Source organism: Setaria italica, chromosome VI (genome assembly GCF_000263155.2).
Source record: "Setaria italica strain Yugu1 chromosome VI, Setaria_italica_v2.0, whole genome shotgun sequence".
Taxonomy (NCBI): domain Eukaryota; kingdom Viridiplantae; phylum Streptophyta; class Magnoliopsida; order Poales; family Poaceae; genus Setaria; species Setaria italica.
The window spans coordinates 30,473,732-30,494,869 of record NC_028455.1 but is presented as its reverse complement, the minus strand read 5'-3'; the positions used below and the strand labels follow the sequence as shown (position 1 = coordinate 30,494,869).

Below are 21,138 nucleotides of genomic sequence, written 5' to 3'. Positions count from 1 at the left end.
TTTAGTGAATCTCGGTTTGGGTTCACACCATAATTTTAAATAGCAGGCTATGGGAAATAGCAGCATCTTTTTCCCAACAGCTAAAAGGCTATAGCGAAGCTATAGCGCATCAGCTATAACAAATAGCGTTTTTATAGAAAATACAAAAATTGATCACAAAACACATGGTAATTAAGAAAAGTGATGAACACAAGTCTTCAAAGAAAGGTCTCCTGTTGAATTAGCATCAGCTCCAGCAATTTACATTGTTGTGGCTGAACTTGAGCCAACAACGCCACACCTATCCATAGCATTGTTGAATTGAAGCAAAGTATAGACTAGGAAAAGGGTCGTGTGTGTCAAGGTGAGATGACATTACATCGCATGGTTGGGAAATGGTCATGGATGTCGCTGGCCTTCACATTTTTATCTGGCAGTATAGAAATGGAAATAGCGGTGCTAAATTACTGCTAGCGCTAACCTATTTAGCACGGCTAAAGTGTCCTTTAACAGTCGTAGCTGCCATAACGGCACAAATGATAATAGCTTAGCGCGGACCCTTTCTAAACGCCGGCTAAAGCGGCACCATAGCCCGCTTTAACCATAGTTCACACAGCAGCAACGGCCTGCTATTCGCGACGAGCGGCAGTTGGAGGAAACGCGACACGGTCCGACACTGACAGGTGGGGTCAACTCGGTTTTCATTCACCAAGAAATGAACGCCACATCGGACTTCTCATTGGAGCGGCCGTTATCCATCTGCTCCCAGTCCCAGCCGACGCTCGTCGTCTTCGCTGCTCCGACGACCCCGCCTTTCACGATGCTCTCTCCATGGCACTCCCTCCTCTCCCCGACCGCGCCTCCCGCCACGGAGGCACGGTCACCGCTGCATCCACCGAACCGCTCCCTGCACTCCTCCCTTCGGTCACCGCCACCGCGTTCCGTGGCGGCGCGGGCTGCCCCCACGCTCTCCGCCACCGCAACGGCCGTCTCCTCCTCGCCGCCCTGTCCGAAGAAGAAGGTCTGGTCTCCATTCTCTACCTCCGTCGATGGCAAGCATCAGGAGGCTAACTTTCGGCGCTTTGTATAATGATGAAGGTTCTCGTGCCCATCGCCATGGGCACGGAGGAGATGGAGGCGGTCATCCTCGCCGGCGTCCTCCGGCGTGCCGGCGCCGACGTGACGCTGGCCTCCGTCGAGGATGGCCTCGAAGTGGAGGCGTCCTGCGGCTCCCGCATCGTCGCGGACACGCACATTGCCTCCTGCGCCGACCAGGTGTTCGACCTCGTGGCTCTCCCGGTAACTCGCATTCTCTGCTCTTACTGATCTACTGTACGTGGTATAAATGGTTCCTGTGGAGCTTGGTGTATTGAGGATTGGAATTAGCAGGAAATTGATTTAGGAACATTCTAGTGTTTGAGACAACACTGAAATAGTGAAATGTTGGCAATACTTCACTCTTGTGCTATTGTCTTCATGATTGCTCATTTTTGGTGGCTGACGACAAGTGGTCAACCTCTCACCTTTTTGTGCTGTGGTGTTACACTTGCTGGCAGTGTCTAGAATGTTTTATTTGATTCTTGAGTTGATGTGCTCAGGGAGGAATGCCTGGTTCAGTGCGTTTGAGAGACAGTGATATCCTTCAGAGGATCATGGTTCGTCAGGCTGAGGAGAAAAGACTGTATGGTGCTATATGTGCTGCACCTGCAGTTGTTCTAATGCCGTGGGGTCTCCACAAGAGAAAAAAGGTGGCCATTTTACTATATGGATAAATTCAGTCTCCCAATGTTTGGGTTCTCATCTACTGACATTTTTTCCTTCTTTTTACAAGATCACCTGTCACCCATCTTTTATAGGATATCTCCCTACATTCCGAGCTGTCGAATCAAATGTTCAGGTTTCAGGAGAGCTCACTACAAGTCGTGGGCCAGGGACATCATTCCAGTTCGCTTTATCATTTGTTGAGCAAATGTTTGGGCCTCATGCAGCTGAAGATGTGGACAGAGTTTTGGTTTGTCAGAAGAAACTTTAATATCTTTGTTATTTCACATAATAGCTTTTAATTATCAATTTATCATAGTCTTTTAGCTGGTGAGAGAACCTAGTGATAATTCAGTTGGTATAGCCTCCAATTGAGAGGCTGGCAACCCAGGTGCTTGCAGGCCGTGTGAATACCTCCATAAAGCATTCCATACTCTGCTCTCTTAAGACAAAGGGGGACATCTTCTCCCTGCGTCGAGTTTTATTTTCTTTTAGATGATTAGGTTATTTTACATAGAAATTAAGTTTGATAATTGTGATGGTTAAGGTCATGGTTTCTATTCCCCAACCACCTTAAATTAATAAAAATTAAAGACTTGAAATTCCTCCTTTGCATTCTCATTTCTTTTTTCTTAAATTCAGTTTATTCAGGCCGACTGGCTACTCAAGCTACTGAGTTTTGGTTTATTAATGCTGATGGTTCTTTTGTATATTCCCTACAGATGACACAAATTGATGGTGACCTTGAAAGGAGCACAGAAGTCAATGAACTTGAGTGGTCTGTTGATCACAACCCTCATGTGAGTACACCTTAGAATGCATGCTCTGTCATGTCAAGCATGGTTTCATCCTCCACCAAGGATTTATGTCATACTGTAGAGGGCGTCATACTTGAATAAAATTTGACCAAATCTTGGTTTGCTTAAATCATTTGTTATTTAAAAACCACTAAATCATAGTAAATTATTGCACAACTTGGTCTGCTATTCTTACTTATTCTTCTTTAAAGGTATAGCCTTGATTTAGCTCTGTTCGGTTGCACATTCCCTAGCACACAAAATAGTTGATCTGTCTGTTCACATTCAAATGCTATTGTTTATCATATCTAGTTATCTTGGGAAGTTCAGTCATGCTTGTATGCATGGGCAAAATACTTGAAATTGTTTGATTGGCTTCAGGTATATTTTGCTGGAGGGTTGACTGTTTATTATATCATTGATGTTAATTTGACATGGGGAAACAGGTTCTAATTCCAATCGCAAATGGGTCAGAAGAGATGGAGATCATAATTCTGGTTGATGTTTTAAGACGAGCAAAGATAAATGTGGTATTGGCCTCAGTTGAAAAATCTCCAAATATTGTTGGATCTCAAAGGATGAAGATTGTTGCTGATAAAAGCATTATGAGTGCGTCTGATTCAAATTACGATCTAATTATTCTTCCTGTAAGTTTTCTTGGCAGTTCATCTTTTTATTTGGAAGATCATAAATGGCACCACACATTTCAACAAGATATCTGCCATTTAATTAATTCACAGATGTGGGACAAAATTGTCCCCACCACCGCACCTTATCCTTTTGATGATGTCATGTTATTCCAAAGTCGGTGCGTGTCTAACATATCATGGTCAAGTTTAGCTCATTTTGTACAAGAGTTGATCTAGATATATATTAGATGTGAGCTAGTTTACTATGAAAGGATCCTATTGAACAAAAGCTTAAAAAAGATAATATCATTCTTGCATTTTCAATAGAGCCTGGTTTTCAGATGTCGCTTATAGTTTTTATGGCATCAGTTGTCTGGCATATTGATCTTGTGGTAGTAGTTTTGTCTTGTTTTTAGTAGAATATAAGAACTGTGCGTAACTTTGTTTGCAACTTCATGCTAGTATGCTGTTGTATCTCAGCATATTGGTTGTCCGTAGCAAGTTTGTGTGTTTCTCAGATAAAATATGTGTGTTCTTCAATTATGAATCCCTATCTTCTTATCAAACTATTTTGATGTGTTTAGGTGTAGTATTGGGGACTTAATGTTAAACTGACTTGAACTTAATGCTGTTATGTGCAACTGCATGCTGTACCTTTCAGGGAGGAACTGCTGGAGCTGAGTGGCTGCACAGGTCAAGAATCCTGAAGAAGTTACTCAAAGAACAAAAACAAGCTGGCAGGATGTATGGTGGGATCTGTTCTTCTTTGAAGATCTTGCAGCAGCAAGGTTTACTCGAGGTGAGATTCTAGGACTCAAAACTCATGGCACCTCATATTCCGTGGAAGTGGAAAATGACATTGGGAATTTTACCTAGGATAAAATAGTGACAGCTCATCCTGATGTAGCCAATGAGCTCACATGCCAAGTTATTGACCAATCAAAGATTGTGATTGACGGGAATTTGATTACTGGGAAGGGGATTGGGACAGCTGTTGATTTTGCCCTAGCTATCATCAGGAAATTTTTTGGCCATGGACGAGCCAAAAGTGTGGCGAATGGAATAGTTTTTGAGTACCCTAAGAGCTGAAACACCAAGAATTGCTGAAACTATGACATATGCAACACATTTATGGTTGTAATCGAAGACCTGGCTATCTGTGCTCCTTAAAAAAGTGACCTGACGCTTTTGGGACAGCAAGAGAGTCCTCTATTGTTGCCTTTCTGGACAGCTGGACTGAAATTTCCAGATCCACTATATATGTTGGGATGGACCAAATTTACACTGGGAAGCTTCAGTGGAAGTCATTTGTTGGTGGATAAATGACAGAGTGATTACTAACTGGTAAGTTCTATGTGATGTTGATAGGCATGAATACTTCTTGCTTCCACATACATGATCTTTCTTAGCTGAAAGTTTTCTTTGGTAAAAAAGAAAACATATTTTTGTGTGCAGAAGCAGCATATATCTGTAACTTGAGGTCAACAACAATCTGGTGACATCTCACTATCGAAATAATGCACGTACCCTTCTCAAGTGCTTAGGGCTTGTTTGGCAGAGCTCCCGGAGCAACTTCCAGGCTCCCTTTTCAGAGGGCAGAGAAGTGATTCTAGGATGATTCCATAATGTGATTCTCTTAAATGAACTAATGAACTAGAAGGGTTGGAAGCTGAAAAAGTACTTTCTCCTGATTCACTTTCTGCTAGAATCACTTCATTCTTAAAATTTAAGCTAGAGAGAGAATCACTTTCAGGCACATAATTACTTCTCTAAATATTTAACCTAGAGAATATAAAGAATCACTTTCAGACACATAATTACTTCTCTGAATATTTAACCTAGAGAATATAAAGAATCACTTTCAGACACATAATTACTTCTCTGAATATTTAACCTAGAGAATATAAAGAATCACTTTCAGACACATAATTACTTCTGAATCAGAAGCAAATTAGCTGCAAGAGCTCTACCAAACAGACCCTTAAGCTTTTTTGAGGAATTTCAAGCTCTTAAATTTACAGAAATGAAAACCCTGCGGCTCTACCAAACAGGCCTTAAGCTTTTTTGAGGAATTTCAAGCTCTAAAATTTACAGAAATGAAAACCCTTTGCAGGAAATTAACTGATGTACTGCATGCTATGTGCAGATTATGCGCATCCAGAGGAAACTTAACTGTCTTCAGTGCGCCTGTATTGGTTTGGAGGAAATTTCCTGCGGTTTGAAGCCCTTAAATGTTGCTTTGTACAATCCGCGCATTCGTCTGAGAAGCTTATCTAACTCTGCACGTTCCCAAATACTGGATTTTATGAGTGCAAGCTAACAAAAGAATCAGTATTTGCTTAAATTGGAACTTGCGCATCGCGTTTTTTAATGATAAGTTGTTTTGACCTCACTTGATGTGTATTACTAATTTATCAGTAGTCGTTTTGACCTCTCTGTGTACTGCTGATGCATTGTGTTTGAGCGGGACATGAGCTCCACACGGGTGATGTTACTGAATTTAGCAGTTAGCATAACAGAATCTCGCTTATTTTGCATGCGCCACTCTTAAGGTTACAACAATATGCCTTTTGGGGGTGAAGCAAAGTGTGTCTGTCCTGCTCCTGACCCAAGTGACAATGTGATTCCCAGCTCTCAGACTGGAATGTTATGTGATATACTCGGCGATAGTTAATGTAAAAGCAATACCGTGGAAGACCAGCAGAACAGGGGCTCTTTTATTATTCTGTGGTCAGATACCAATAATCACAATTCACAAAGAATGCATGAGAAAAATATTTCCTCTTGTTTTGCCTCTACTAAAATGCTCCCCTGGTAGAATCAAAACTAAAGGAATATCCAGAATATGAACCCTGTTGTAGACAGACCATTTGATTGAAAAACTGGCAGGCCCCCTTTTTTTTTTTACTGACAAGGCTCTGATTTTTTCCTCTACATTCCATCTGGAGAGGTATAACAGTGCCTGTAAACAGCAAAAGACATGTTAAGATTAAAGCACGCATGGATCCAAGGTACAGAATTATGTGGTTCTAATATCGTACTGTGAAATTCAGATTTCAAGTCTAGTGATATTAATTCTCTCACGTCTGTGCTATCACCAAATTGTTGCCAGCAACATGGCGTGAACTATGTGCATTTTACTCCTCTATGGTAGGGAAGATGTCAATTATCTCATGTTCATATTGCTGGCTGATAATCTGCTGTAGCATTGTTCTTGGAATCATTTCTGAAGAAAGATGAACTGCAGATTTCAAATTCAGTGCTACAGCAAATTCTATTATATTTTTATTATGATAGATCATGAGAAAACACTTTGGACAGTCATTGCAACCAAATATGCAGAAATGAAAAACCATATCTGCAACTACAAAAGTAGTGAATGCTATTCATCAACAGTAAAAACTGAATACGTCTTACTTGAGCATGGAACTATATCTCTAGAAAGCACAACATGTGATGCATCCACCCAACAAACTCATTTGACCATTCTTGCTGAGGTGTGGTGCCATTTGATACTCCTGGAAAATGCTGATCTTGAATTTGCAGCTGATGTACTGCGTACCACCTGCGTTTTCCTAGGACCAGACCTGAGGGTGTTGAAAATCCTCTCGAGCAAGTATGGTCTTTCTTTTCAAGTTTTATCTGGAGAATCACATATATGAGCGGATATCAAACTCCTATCAGCCAGGAAACAAGAATGAAGCTTGCGGGCGGAAAGAGAAAAAAAGAAAACTAAACCCTGAAACAGAGAAACAAGCATACCTCAAGCTTTTTATTCGGCTATTGCTTTCTGCATATGCTTCCGTGCAGTCATTTTTGCTCCCTCTCCCTCGATCCTTGAAAGAAACAAGCACATCCATCAGCATTTGACAGAATATGGTAAATCCCTATATTTCATGATTGACATCCAAAAGAGATAAGAAATTGCTGCAGATTTTACAGCACAGGTGACAGAGGAACTTCTAGCTGCACCGTGGCTGTATAAACTATGTACTCACAAGGCTATTTGAAAACATTATATTAGTTAAATACTCGTCCTCATTCTTTTGTATGCATCAGTAAGTAATTTTAGGATGAGTATAGATGCAATTCACAAAACTCAGCATAAGTAATAGGAAAACAAAAGTTCGAAGATCACCCAAGAACCGCATCTGGACTGCCAACCAGCTCCAGATCCATGGTTGGCCCGTCCCAACAATTATTTCTGCACCCCGTGAATGGAACCTGGAGACAGATTCACATCTTTTCTCAGAATGCGTGGTAGCCAAAGCTATCGTGGATTGGCCACGAGCCCACGACCTCTTCCTATCTGTAAGCTGGATCTACACCTCCTCCTTGGTGGACTGGTATTTGCAGCTTATGCACAGGTCAAGTACCAATCAGGCAAAAGGAACGTGATCCCTCACCTTGCTCATGATATAGACCATTTCGAAAGAGCAAAACAGTCAGGCCAGTGATGCAAATTATCTCGAAAATACAAGATGAAGCCCAGAGCTAGAGCATTGCTGGGGCCAAACACCTTGCCATGATGCTCCCTTTACCCCTTTCTCCCCTTTTGTCCTTTCGGTTTTTTTTTTGCCTTTTTGTACCATGTTTTTACTGCTGCTCCCCTCATTATATAAGCTGGGTAACCGGTTCTTTAAAAAAAGATCACCCAAGACCAAGAAGAGGTATTATTAAATGCAGTATGAGAAGAACAAATTTGAGGCAGGCTAGAATTTTTTTAAAAAAAATGTATGTAAATTCCTGGCCTCTGCATTGTCAGCAGGCTAGCATATTAGAAGAGACAATCGGGGAATATGTTGCTATTTTATGAAGTATCCGTGTCATGTGTCTAATATTTTTTGAACAGAAAATAGTTACTCTAATAAAAGGTAGTGCATAGAAATAATAATATGCCTGAAAAGGGTTAACAGTAATAATAGTCCCCTTACTTTGATAATACCTAGCAGTTTCTGTTATTTCCCAGGCAGAGGCTTTAGAATCCAGTGTTTTTCTTCCACTCTAATATTTGTTGCATTCTTGTCAGAGCCTTGACTGACATGTTTCATGGACCTAGTCAGAGTCACCAATCATCCACCTGCACATCCCTGACCTTGAGCTTAGAGAAACAACTCTCCAGCTCTCTGACTTGTTGTGCTGATAGTGCATGGGAGAATGAAGATCTCATGTTGGGAGAAGACGACCTGCTTATATCGGGGCTTGTTTGTGTTGCAACATCCTTCCTCACAATTACAGGGGCACTGCTAGTGCCGGAGTCTTCTATGCTTTCAATTCATCCATCTGCACAACCAGAAAGCGCTGCTTCAAAAGGATATCAATGCCCCCCAAGAAATTTGATCGCACACAATAAGTTTGAGTGCATTGCGTGCTGAATAGCATTAGAATGAAGCTGGCCATCAAACATTTAACCCGTTTAAAACTGTCTGGTTCAATAGGAAAATCCGGTACATTAACCATAGACGTATTCAAGAATCAATGCTCTATCATCAACATTCAACATTTTCAACAGTAGTCTAATGCTAACCAAAACATAAAGAAAGAATATACACAGTGCTTGAAAATATGAGGCATGTACCTTGTATAGATTCATAGGCCATCAAAATCAACACTAAGGTTGGTTGGTTTGTCCATATGAATTCATGTAGCAATTTCCTGAACTTCACTTGCAACTGTTATTTCACCTTTAAGCCTTGCATATATTGCAGCATTAGGACGATAATTCTGTTCCTCCATGAACGATAGCAGACTAGAGCAGTCAGCAGTATTTCCCTTTTGTAATAAACCATCAATCAAAATCTTCCAAACAATCTCATCACAGTTGTATTCCTTTGATAGTATGTCACCAAAAATGCTTTTAGCAGTATGAAAATTTCCCTCCTCACAAAGAGCACAAATAATAAACCTATAAGATTCTAAATGTGGTAAATAGCCATTTTTGGCCATTGAATCAAGAAACCTTAAAGCTTCTTTTAGCAATTTCAGTCTGCAGCAACATTCTATGATACAAGTATACACATCCTCACTTGGGGTCAAGTTAGCACTCTGCATCCCTGCAAGAAAACTTTTTGCTTCCTCCAATCTGTCAAATCTGCACAAGCATCTAATAAAACAATCGTAAATATAGCTGGCTGGGGTGCCCTGAAGCTTAATCAGCTCCTCCAGAAGTCCATCGAGAACTTTCATGTCAGCTATTCTCCATGCATTAACAGCGTTGGCAACTATGTCACCAGAGGAATTTTTCTTTAGCAGCAGTTCCAGAAGAACTGTGTAAGACTCCTCATTTGGCTTGCACCCATTATCAACCATGATCTTAAAATATGAAAATGCCTGATTGACTATTCCAAGATTTGCATATCCTTTAATCAATGTGTTATACGTGACTAAATTAGGGCAAACACCAAGATCAATCATCTGGACCATCATGGATTCAGCATCATCCATCCTTTCCTCTTGACAATAGGAACGTATAAATACTGTATAAGTGAAAACGTCGGGCTTTATACCTGCTATAACCATCCTATCAAATATCTTCTTTGGACCTTCAGACCCAAACACCTTCAGTAACTTATCAATAAGAATGGTATATGTGACAGCATTTGCTTGTACTCCATTCTCCATCATATCATCCAACAGCAGCATTGCTTCCGACAGCTTATTTTCCCTGCATAGTCCATCAATAAGTGAACTGTACACATGGGCATCTGGCACAAACCCCTCCGTGGCCATTTTCTGCATCAGATTATGAGCAGCATCAAAGTTTCCCACCTTGCACAATGCATCGATCATGCTGGTGTGGACAACATAATTCACCTTAATTCCCTTCTGAACAAGAGACCCCAGAAACTGTTGAGCTTCCTCAATCCTCCCACGTTTGCACAAAGCATCAACCAACACTGAGCAAGTCCACTCATTAGGGACCAGCCCACTAGCCTCCATCAAGTGAAGCAGCCTAAAGGCACATTCCAAGTGCCCCTCATTGCACTGCCCCTGAATTAAAGCTGTGTATGTCACCACATTTGCAGCTAAACCTGCCTCAACCATCCGACTGTATAGCACCATAGCCCTCTCTACTTTCCCGGACTTGCAGAACCCACATATCAGCTCAGTATATGTACGGATGTTCGGCGAGCACCCTTTACTCTGCATCCCCTCGAAGACCCCAACTGCAAGCTCCAGATCCCCAGTACTGCAGTAACCATCGATCAAAGCATTGTATACAACAACATTAGGCACAAATCCATCCCCCATTGCCTCTGTGAGCAGCGCATCCGCCTCTCCAGTTAGTCCTGCCCCGCATAACCCGTGCACCATCGTGCTGTACACGTGCTGATCAGGGGCACAGCCATCCGGCCGCATCCCGGAGAAGACCGCCATTGCCTCACGCACCATCCCAGCGCCACACAGCCCCTGGAGCAGGGCCGCGTACGTGAACGCAGTGCGCACGCACCCCCGTAGCGGCATTAGCACGAACACCCGGCAGGCGTGCGTGAGCAACCCTGCACGGCAGTACCCGAGGACGAAGGACGTGTAGGCGTGGGAGTCCGGTGCGAGGCCAGCGCGCAGGAGGGAGGAAAGGTGGCGCTTGGCGGCGGGGAGGTCGCCGGCGAGGCAGTGTGCGTTGATGAGGGTGGTGTAGGTGCGGAGGTTGCGGGCGGGCATGCGGGCGGCGAGCGACTCCATGTCCGGGAGCATGCGGTGGCGGGCGAGCGCCATGAGGAGGGTGTTGAGGCACCGGATGGGGGGCGGTGGCGCGGAGGGGGCGAGGAGGAGGTGGGAGAGGCGGCGGAGGTCGGCGGGCGATGAGGCGGCGGCGGAGATGGCCGCGAGAAGACGGGGGAGCGCCGCGGGCGCGGGCGGGGGCATCGCGCGGTGACCTATGGCGCGGCGGCGGGCATTGCCGGGCCCGTGTGATGGAGATGGGCGTCGGCGGCGGCGGCGGCGCCGAGGTGGGGAGGTAGAGAGACGGAAGGCGGATCCAGGGCCAGGGTTGTCTAGTCAGTAGACTGAAAATTGGGCCCGGTGTTGGAATGGCTGAGCCGATCCGGTTCGGGCGCTAGGGGAGAATGGGTTCATTTGAACCATAGTCCATGTTGCATTAATAATAAAAAAATAAATGTGTAAAATAACACAAAACTTGGTTCAAAAAATGTACCTGACAGGCCGGATGAAATTGTCTGGTATTGAACTGCTGGAGCGCTCAGCGTACATAACAATATTTTTAGATTGATACAGCACGTTCAGTGGCAGTTCAATCTGGAAAGCTCATACCGAAAGAAAGCATAAATTCTTTGCATGGTTACTTGTGCAAAGTAAGATTCTTACAGCTAACAAATTGGTTGCAAGGAACTGGCCCTGCAACACCACTTGCTGTTTGTGTGATCAAGAGGAGGAGATAGCATCACACCTCTGTTTGCATTATGTGTTCGCGTGTGAGGTTTGGATGCACATGAACACCTAGTCAGGAGTTTGATCCAAGTGCCGAAGGATGGAATGGCGATTGAGGACTGGTGGCAGCGTTCCCTCGGTCCATATCCGAAGAATTAGAGATGCAATGTGGCGGCTTTGCTTATGTACACTTCCCCTACAATCTTGAACGAAAGAAACAGGCGTATTTTTTAAGGAAAAAAAACGGCGAATGCAATGCAGGTGTACATATCAAAGAGGAAATTGATGTGCGTCAGCAAGCCGTGGGAGGGCCGTTTGTACTGTAGTTCTTGTTTGAACCACATGGGACCTCATTAGCCTGTTTATTTGTTGAAATTTTGTAGTTCCTAATTTTGAATGCTTTTTGTTGGTAAACTTGCAATAGTTTTAATGGCACAAATTGGTATATTCTAGATCATTTTCCATTTTTAGACTCGTATAAGATATGATCGAGTGCATTGCCAACTCCTTGCATCCACTTTTTTTCATTTTTTTTTCAAGATTTGGTTTGACGATGCATCTTTGATTTTAGAATGTTTCAAGTATTATTCGAATGTTGCTTTTAGATACTTCAAATATTGCAGGATTTTAATAAGAAAAAACATAAAGTTCTATTTGGAACAAGTTTGATTGTTGTGGTGTACTTTTGTGATGGAGATCCTGCTGGCATGAAAACAAATAAGGTTGTTGTTGTTTTTTTATTTTGTTTTCTCTCTGTAAGAATTCAAACAATTGAGATCTATTTATCCTTCTTGATACAATAAAACAGAAGCATATGATGCGCTCATTTTCTAAAATTTATAGATGGAAAATTCCAACATAAGCGTCCCTGAAGAAATAATATAACACCTGAGAAATAATTTCTAGGATATTTATTGGTTTCTATTAAAATTTCCCTTTTCGAAAAAATATTGGTTTCTATAAGGAAAATGTGTGTGCAACTACATGTTTATTGTTCTATTGTTATCTTGTTCAGCCTCTCTTTAATTTCATTGTCGTATTATATTCTTCAAAATCTATGAAGGACCTACTTGTATTGAGCAACTACGTCTAGGATTTTGAAGAAGTTACTCAAAGAACAAAAGCAAGATAGAAGAAATGGCTATTGCCTATTGCCATGAAGTTCTTTGGCTATGGACAAGCCAGGGGTGTGGCTATCAATAAAAAAGAAAACCTAAACTGATAGGTTAAGGTAGACCATCACTTATATTTCAACACATCCCCCTCAAACGTGGAAATATAAGTTAGGTATGATTATTTTGTTTAATTAATTTGAACTCGAGATCTTTGCATGCACTAAATAATTCATCCTAAATGGCTAAGATAATAGTGAAGAGTGACACTTCATTTATACTTCAATAGAAATATTTAACATGAAATTTACTGAAAAGAAGATCAAATTGGGTTGTACTTGAAGATCTAACTAAATCTATGTTGCATCGCTCCTAGTAAAAGGTGACATATTTAGGACATCTAAAGATCTACCTTTTGCCTCGTGTGACATCTGGATCGGATCATTTCATTATGCTCTTGATAAGATTCAATCTACTCCACAAATTGAATACCATTAGTGTGTGTCGGTGTCTTATATTTTCTTTTGTAAGGGTGTTTGCATCCTAGTTATGTAGAGGCAAGGACTATTTTAAGTTCCTTGTATCATCTTAATGTGATTATTTGAAATCAATAAAACTTGCTATTTTTTTAAAAAAATAGATAAATGTCTAAGTGATTGCTAACTGGTAAGTTCTATTTGATGTTGAGACGTGAACCCTTCTATTTTCCACGTGATCTTTGAGATAGTTTTCTCTATGCCATTGATTTTTTTTAAAAAAAATCTTCAGATGTCATAGAAAACATCCAGTGCCTTGCACGCCATAGTCAGTTTTTCGTTCTCTTCTACTACTACTATTGGAATTTTCCCAAATGCCTGGTTCTCCCAAAAGCATGCTTATAGAAGCAGGGGTGGATCTAAGAGGGGCTAGGGGGCTCCACTCCCCCCCCCCCCCCTACACGCGTGCAGCCCATGAAACCCCTGTAATTTTTGGATATTGATCAAGGAGAGGATGAAGAAGAGGGAGAGGATAAAGAGAAAGAGAGGAAAAAATTAGGAAGGATGAGGTGGACAGGCTCCCACCAGGAAAGATGGTTTTTCCTTTGGTTTAGTTTCTTTTTCCTCTTCCTTTGGACGAGGACGCCGACGCCAAGCTCAATCTCAACTATGCCGGCCATGAGCCTGCCTGCGCTCGCGCTGATCTTCAGCCACGCGGACGAATTCGTCGACGTGGCGCTCAAGCTTGTCGTTGCCAGAACCTTGCTCGAGCTCGTCGTTCCTGTGTGAAGCCCAGCCACTCAGCCAGTGTGTCCGACTGCTTACGACCTTACCCAAGTCATAAAATGGTTCTCATCTTTCCGAGACTATAATTCCTACACTCCGGTAGTTTCTGTAACAACAATTCACTGGAAGACTAGCAGAAGAGGAACCCTTTTATTGTTATGAGGTGAGATACCAACAATCACAATTCACAAAAGCACACATAATAACAGCGGCTCCTCTCATTTTGCGTCTACTATGTTACCCTGGCAGAATCAAAACTGAAGAGGAAAAAATCCAGAATATGAACCCTGTTAAAGACAGACCATTGGATGAAAAGTTTGGCAGGCCCCAGTTCCTTACTGACAAGGCTCTGATTTTCCTCTGCACTTCATCTTGAATGTAATAACAGTGCCTGAAAACAGCAAAAATTATGTGAAGGGTAAAACACACATGGATTCAAGGTACGGAATCGCGGTTCTATTATCTGAATGTACATAAATGTGCCTGAAAACAGCAAAAATTATGTTACAGAGCACTTTTAGTTTTATGACCAAAATGTAAAGTTCCCAGGAACAGGACATGTCATACAGGTACAACATAAATGTATGCAAGTGCAGAAGGATAGCATTTTCAAGGGCTAATAACTCTTGCCTAAAATGATATGTGGTCTTTATAGTTTAGCAGGACTATCCAAACTCTCGTTTTCAAAAGCACTTTTTTGGTTTCCTCATGTTGTCTATAGCAAATGTTTGTTCCCTGAACCTATTCCTCATGTTGTCTATAGCAAATGTTTGTTCCCTGAACCTATAGCATACGAGTTTTCATTTGTCAGTTTATTTGCGTGTTCAATCTATTCATATATGAGATGGAAAATTAAATTATTCAAGAACTGACAAATGTTTTGTCATAGAAGGCAACATAAATGCAAGTGTGAGATTGAATAGCAACATTTACTGCAATCATCTTCCCACACAAATATGGTATACTATTACATAATTCCTGAAGAACTAGAAAATGAAGATTTGAAATCCACTGGTACAGATGATTATATTACATTCTACTTATAATAGAGATGGGGAAAGCACTTTGGACAATCATTGCCACCAAGCATATGGGGAAGGAGAAGATCATAACTGCAAAGACGTGAAAATTGGAATTAGAAAGCATGACATGTGAAGCATCCACTCAACGAACTCATTTGACCATTCTTGCTGAGGTGTGGCGCGGTTTTGATAGTCCTGGAGATATGCTGATCATGATTGGCAGTTGATGTACTGCGTAACACCTGCATTTTCCGAGGACCAGACCTAAGGGTGCTGAAAATCCTCTCCAGCGAGTATGGTCTTTTCTTTTCAAGTTTTATCTGAAGAAACACAAGTATGAGGGGATATCAAACCTCCTAGCAGCCAGGAAACAACTATAAAGAAATACAGAAAGAAAGCATACCACAAGCTTTTGTATGGCTGCTTCTGCATTTGCTTTTTGCATATTCTCCCATGCAGTCATTTTTGCTTCCTCTCCCTCCATCCTTTAAACAAACAAGAAATGCATCCATCAGCATTTGATAGAACACATCAAATGTATTACAGCCTCATTATCTTCTCAATCCCTATATTAGATGATAGACCATCCACCAAAGATAAAAAGTAGCAGCAAAATTCAGTGAACAGGTGATAGAGTATAGCTGCACTAGCACAACAAGTGTAAATCAAACTCAGATGGGCCCATATGTGATGGAAAGAGGAACAAATAAAATAAGCACACTGTTGCTGTATAAACTATAACTGACATGATCCATGTACCTACTCCTAAAAGCTAATTTGGACACTATTATATTAATTTGAGCCTTTGAGGACAAAATTCAGTCTTTTGCTTGCATCAGTAAGTTATTTTAGAACGAATATGAATTACAATTCACAAAATTAAACCCAAATAGTTATGTCTTAGTAACAGAAAAACACGAGAGTTTGAAGTTCACCCATGAAAGGTTACATAAAAATGTAGAGTGAAAAGAACATATTTGAGGCGTGCATATTATTTAGATAATGGAAGAGAACTTCTGGTCTCTACATACGCAGGCTAACATATTACTATATTAGAAAGGATAATAAAAGAATATGCTGCACAATTTTCATGAAGTAAATATCTAAGTAGTTAGCCCAATACTAAAATATGATGCATAGAAATAATGTTATGCCTGGTTCGAGTTTATATCTGAAAAGGATCAACAGTAATAGAGGCTCCATACTTAGATATACACTTAGCAGTTTCCTTAACTTCCCAGGCAGACGATTTAGATTCCATTGTCTTTTTCTTCCACTCTATAATATTGGTTGCATTTTTGTCAAAGCCTCGGGTGACATGTTTCTTGGACCACCTAGTCAGAGTCACCCGATCATCCACCTGCACATCCCTGATCTCAAGCTTAGAGAAACAACTCTCCAGCTCTTTGACTTGTTGTGCTGATAGCGAACGGGAGAATGAAGATCTCATGTTGGAAGAAGAGGACCTGCTTATATCAGGGCTTGTTTGTGTTGCCACATCCTTCCTCACAATTACAGGGGTACTGCTAGCGGCAGAGTCTTTTATGCTTTCAATTTGTCCATCTGCAAGCAGAAAACGATATTTCAACAGGTTATTAATGGCCCTTGAGAAATTTGAGCATACTTTATAAGGAATAAGGTTGAATGCATTCTGTTCTGCTGAGTGCCCAATAACATAAGAACCAAGGTGGCCATCAACATAAATTACGAGCAATATTTTACTTCAATAGGAAATTTTGTTACATTGTTTTTTTTTCATCAAACTTTGGATGCATTCAAGAACCAAATAATGTTTTATGGTCTAAATTTTTCAATGGTACTCTTAACAATAACGGAAAAGTTGAAGAAAGATTGAAAAAATATAGTGCTTAAGAACATAAGACGTGTACCATGTATAGATTCATGGGAAGTAGGCAATGACTGATATGACTCAGTTGCACTACCAAATTGCTGAGAAGCCCTGGTAGACTGCATAGCAGGGTACCGACCATTCGTTTGACCGGACCTGCCTCCTCGTCCATTGCTGCTATCCTCACCCGATGCTCCACTCAGATCCCTTCCAGAGTCCATGACGCCCGCACAAACATGCTCTGGTAGCAGAACTCCAGCCAAGTAAGGTGAGTTCACAGTGAGATTTCCAACTCTACCACTCTCAAGGAACAGAGCCGATGATGAAGAAGACGAGTATGGCCCACCAAATCTGCCAGTAGGTCCAAGAGGTCCACTTTTGGACTTGGGCCGCCAGAGTTGCGGGACTGACCTCCCAAGTGCATTACTGGGGTTTGGACTGAAGATCCACCGTTCTGCGTCCTCCCATTTTGATGGCAGTGTCCTCCCACTGCTATAAGGTAGCACCATGCTGCTTCCTGGATGCCTTCTATGTCGGGCCGAAGGCGGGATCACTCTTTCGGAATTCGGACCCTGCTGATACCCAACAATTGTCGTCCCACGCCGATGGTAGCTCGGCGTCCCTGGACTAGACAACACGTCTGGCCTGCTGTATGACGAATATGACACACCCAACCCCTTGTTCATCACCCTGACACCGTTGACAGGGAACCCTGGAGAATGTGTCGAGGATTTGGCAACACCAGAGCAGCCAAAATCAACCGAGGCGGGCCGCTGTGCCCGGTCCTTCCTACCTTGGAAAAGAACAGCCCCCAGTCGATGCCGCTGGTCTTGGCATTCTATCAAACAGGATAAGAGCATAACTTATACCCATGAACCACCAACAGACCATCACCAAGTTCAAGAATATTACCTCCGGTAGGACGGGGCACTGCATTCTTGGCCTGTCCTTGGAGCCGTGCACGTACCCACCTGTTGTCCTTGCCCCCCTGTAATGACCCGTCGTCCTCCTCGTCATGTGGCTCCGTGGAACCTGCAGAAGCTTCAGAAGGCAAAAGTCCATCAGCTTTAATGGCTGTGACGTTGTGCATTAACAAGCAAAGAAACAACAACAGTGTACAAGCAAGACAATGAAACAGTGTAACAGTACACAAAACTGTAAGAGCGATGAGCTGTTGACCACATGGTACTCACCGTAGGACGAGGAGGAAGTGAGCCTCTCGTCAGGCTCCGGACCCGTCCCCAGCCGACCGCCCCGGCGCACGAACCTGGTTAGAGGCTGCACTAACAATTCTCTTAGACGAAGCAGCACATCCTACACTAGCCTAAAAAGTTGCAATTTGCAAAGAAGCGATCGGTCTGAAGAAGAGCAACGCAGTGAGGATTTCAGCATCCAAGGTTTAGGGCCCCCATCTGTTTCGTCACAGTGGGGTTTACCAGAGATGGAACTGTATCTGCTACAGTGTGTAGCTGGACAGTATCTTATCTAACCCTGTTGCTTCTTGTCCCTACCATCGGGGCATTGGCATCTCTAGGTGTACTGTCTCGTTGACTACCTAGATCAGCGTGACACCACTTGCATAAAAAAGAATTTGTCACTAATCCGTAGTCACCCAACATCGATCCCACCTCGGATACCGGGAGTCATCAGGAACAGGGTAAAAAAAAAACAGAGGGAAACGACGCATTTATGCTATCTGATCATGATGCCTGCCTGGTTCGTCATCTCTATCAGAAAATGCTCAGGGAAATCGAAACGATCAATCGAGCGCGCCGATTACCTCCCTGTTTCCATCAAAATCTTTGGCACTTCCGCCATGATGGTAGTGCACTAGTGCGTGGAGGTGGAGCAGCAGCGGCTGCAAGGTAGTAGCAGCAACGAACGCGAGCGAGCAAACCAAGAAACGCAGGCAGGAGAGGATGACTGACCGAGTCGCCGCCGGACGATCCACGCGCGCTGCTCCCCCGGCTGGTGGAGCTCGCCGACGCCGAGCACCCGCTCGCCTCCCCCTCCCCTTCCTCCTCCACGGCCCCGCGCCTCCCACTCACCACCGCCCCCTCGCCTCCGCCGCCGCCGCCGCCGCGGCCACCTCCATCACCAACCATCATCTCTCCTTCTCACCGCACAGGGACTGCGCGAGCAGCAGCAGCCGCAGCGCCGAGAGGCAGCGGAGACAGCACGGCACGGCACGGCGCAGCGAGAGGCGCGCGCGGTATTAAAAATGGCGGGTGGCGAGGGGGTGGCGTTTAATAGCAGAGGCGAGGTGGGAGGGAAATGAATCCGTCCATCCACGGATCGATCGCCCTCGCCCTCGCCCCCGCCCCGCTCGCGCGCGGTGGCCACGCCGCCACGAGACACTACCGGCAGAGGCGCAGTGGGGGATCTCGAGGCCGACGCCAACGTGGTGGGCTGGGCAGGGGCTTGTCCTAGTAATAACTGCGATCACGCTGGGATTTACGCGGCCTATGCCTACCACAGTCATTGCACCGCCGTACTTTTTCACCACCCTGATGATCAGCGGTGAAACCCTCCAGGCACCGAGATTCCTGTGCTTTTTCACGGCGTTGGCTGGAGTTTCTCAGTCAGTCAGTCGAGGTGGCAGGCCTGACCTTGCTCACCGGGGTGCACGGCCGCGGCCGGACGGTGGTGGCTCACCGCTCACCGGCCAGCCACCAACCAGCCGCTGGCCGATCGATGCTGCTACGTATACGGCTATACGCCGTACGCGCGGCGAGGGCGTGGCAGCGTGCGTGTGCCGCCGCCGGGTGACAGGTGGGGATCGTCCGTTCTCGCTGCAGGCTTGACACCGCGGCGGGGCATGCAGATGCAGCAGTGTGACCACAGGGGGACAGGTGCCAACGGTGCCCGACGGGCCGGGGAACCTCGGTGCCTCCGCCTCCGCCGAGCTGACGTCGGCGCCGGACCTTGATCTGGTTGCAGGATCCATCGACGATCGATCACCTTTAAACCGGTAGGGTCGACAAGAAATACAATGAAGGCGCGACGCTGATGCAAAAGTGAAAAATGTTCGTGGATTTTGGCGGCACGCGCGCAGTAGTGTAATCCAGCGACAAATCGACAATGCCATTGCGGGGTTTGGTAGCCAATCAAGGGCCTGTTTCAATACCGCGGAGCCACTATGGGCGGGGGCGGTCGGGTTGGTCAGGCAGGCCGGCAAGCCACCGGTACGGCGCGCCGGCTACCGCGCTGTTGCGTGGCGAGCCGGCAAGGGAACGCCACACGGGCACGGGGCCGCCGCGGCGAGCGGCGGCGGCGGGTACCCGTGCCGTGCCGTGCTCGTCCCACCACCGCGCGCGGCGGTGGTTCACGGCCTTCTCACTCGCCACGCCCTCCGGCGGCGGGTAGTCTGCTGCTCTCTGCACATCGATCACAGGCGCAGCGGGTATGGGTACATCAGCCAGCCTGACCAGTCCGTCAGGTCGTGCGTACGCGTCGCGCCATTGAATTCGTGACGCGCGCACACACCGTAGAGGCGTACGCCGTACTCCACCGTTACTGCCGGTGCGCCGCTCCTATCAATGCTTACGCACCTCTACGAGACTACGAAGAACGTGTGTTACTGCAGTCTACAGCAGCACGAGGTAGACCGTGGACAGCGGGTATAGAGATACGGACGTCCGGCGAAGACGTGTCCTGCAGATCGTAGCTGGTACACGCCCGGCCTGCCGACGAATTGGCATCCCTTTCTGTTCCAATCCTGGATTCAATATTCTGAACACGAGGGACTGAAAAATAGGACGACCATAACTGCACGATCGAGAAAAAATGAGTGCTTACCTGACGCTGAGCGAGAAGCCCTCGTAAGTACTCTAACCGGACCGGTCACTGGTGCGGTGCACCGTGCACACCGCATTCGTCAGAGTGGCCATGTAGAGAGGGATGGACCAAAGCGACAGCTTAACCAGGGACCGGATGGCCAAAGCGATCGGGGTGCCGGCACCAAGACTCCCTGACAACACATGAAGCTGTTAGGCCTGTCAGCCCAAGGACGAGCGAGTGATGATTGCATGATCACGCTTTGCATTCTCTGGCGGCCTCCTCTGTTCAGGTACAGCTCGGTTTCGCACCTGCTGACCTGCACACGACCAACCCACACCAAACGCTGGATGCAAATCCTGCAGCAGGGAGTTGAAGTTAAAACAATGTTCAGGTTCAGGGCAACGCTTCAGGTTCAGGGCAACGCTGGTACAACAGGCTTCGATCACCATTATTGCCACAACGCGAAGATGCTTATTACGGTTACTGTGCTTCTGCAGGCCAACTCTGTCAAAACACGCACGGTCAGAATGAAGTACAGTGAGCAAATCTTTTTTTAACG

At 44.7% G+C, this 21,138-nt stretch overlaps 3 protein-coding genes across 7 annotated transcripts; 1 reads left to right on the top strand and 2 right to left on the bottom strand.

Moving 5' to 3' along the window:
- Positions 1-729: 729 nt before the first annotated feature.
- On the top strand, positions 730-5,676 carry LOC101764786 (protein DJ-1 homolog C). Of its 3 annotated transcripts, XM_022827508.1 has the most exons (10): positions 730-1,000; positions 1,078-1,278; positions 1,578-1,727; positions 1,811-1,990; positions 2,463-2,540; positions 2,984-3,184; positions 3,828-3,965; positions 4,043-4,510; positions 4,622-4,843; positions 5,313-5,676. In XM_022827508.1, the coding sequence occupies exons 1-8, from the start codon at positions 800-802 to the stop codon at positions 4,253-4,255; spliced, it is 1,362 nt and encodes a 453-aa protein (XP_022683243.1). In that variant the 5' UTR covers positions 730-799; the 3' UTR covers positions 4,256-4,510; positions 4,622-4,843; positions 5,313-5,676. The 3 variants fall into 3 exon arrangements, with proteins under 3 accessions (XP_022683243.1, XP_004973664.1, XP_022683244.1); XM_004973607.2 differs by lacking the exon at positions 4,622-4,843; XM_022827509.1 differs by lacking the exon at positions 4,622-4,843 and having other exon boundaries at positions 5,280-5,676.
- A 175-nt stretch (positions 5,677-5,851) lies between these two features.
- LOC101765189 (pentatricopeptide repeat-containing protein At5g65560) lies at positions 5,852-11,196 on the bottom strand. 3 transcript variants are annotated; one of them, XM_004973608.3, is made up of 5 exons: positions 8,745-11,196; positions 8,101-8,449; positions 6,929-7,002; positions 6,584-6,808; positions 5,852-6,128 (listed from the first exon to the last, which is right to left on the bottom strand). In XM_004973608.3, exon 1 carries the CDS (start codon positions 11,030-11,032, stop codon positions 8,807-8,809), a length of 2,226 nt encoding a protein of 741 aa, XP_004973665.1. In that variant the 5' UTR covers positions 11,033-11,196; the 3' UTR covers positions 5,852-6,128; positions 6,584-6,808; positions 6,929-7,002; positions 8,101-8,449; positions 8,745-8,806. The 3 variants fall into 3 exon arrangements, with proteins under 3 accessions (XP_004973665.1, XP_022683241.1, XP_022683242.1); XM_022827506.1 differs by lacking the exons at positions 5,852-6,128; positions 6,584-6,808; positions 6,929-7,002; positions 8,101-8,449 and adding an exon at positions 8,457-8,558; XM_022827507.1 differs by lacking the exons at positions 5,852-6,128; positions 6,584-6,808; positions 6,929-7,002; positions 8,101-8,449 and adding an exon at positions 8,473-8,592.
- A 3,572-nt stretch (positions 11,197-14,768) lies between these two features.
- Positions 14,769-19,167, bottom strand: LOC101764385. Its single transcript, XM_004973606.4, has 7 exons — positions 18,728-19,167; positions 17,993-18,077; positions 17,712-17,840; positions 16,840-17,637; positions 16,156-16,513; positions 15,354-15,435; positions 14,769-15,270 (listed from the first exon to the last, which is right to left on the bottom strand). Exons 1-7 carry the CDS (start codon positions 18,905-18,907, stop codon positions 15,064-15,066), a joined length of 1,839 nt encoding a protein of 612 aa, XP_004973663.1. The 5' UTR covers positions 18,908-19,167; the 3' UTR covers positions 14,769-15,063.
- Between the last annotated feature and the right edge of the window lie 1,971 nt (positions 19,168-21,138).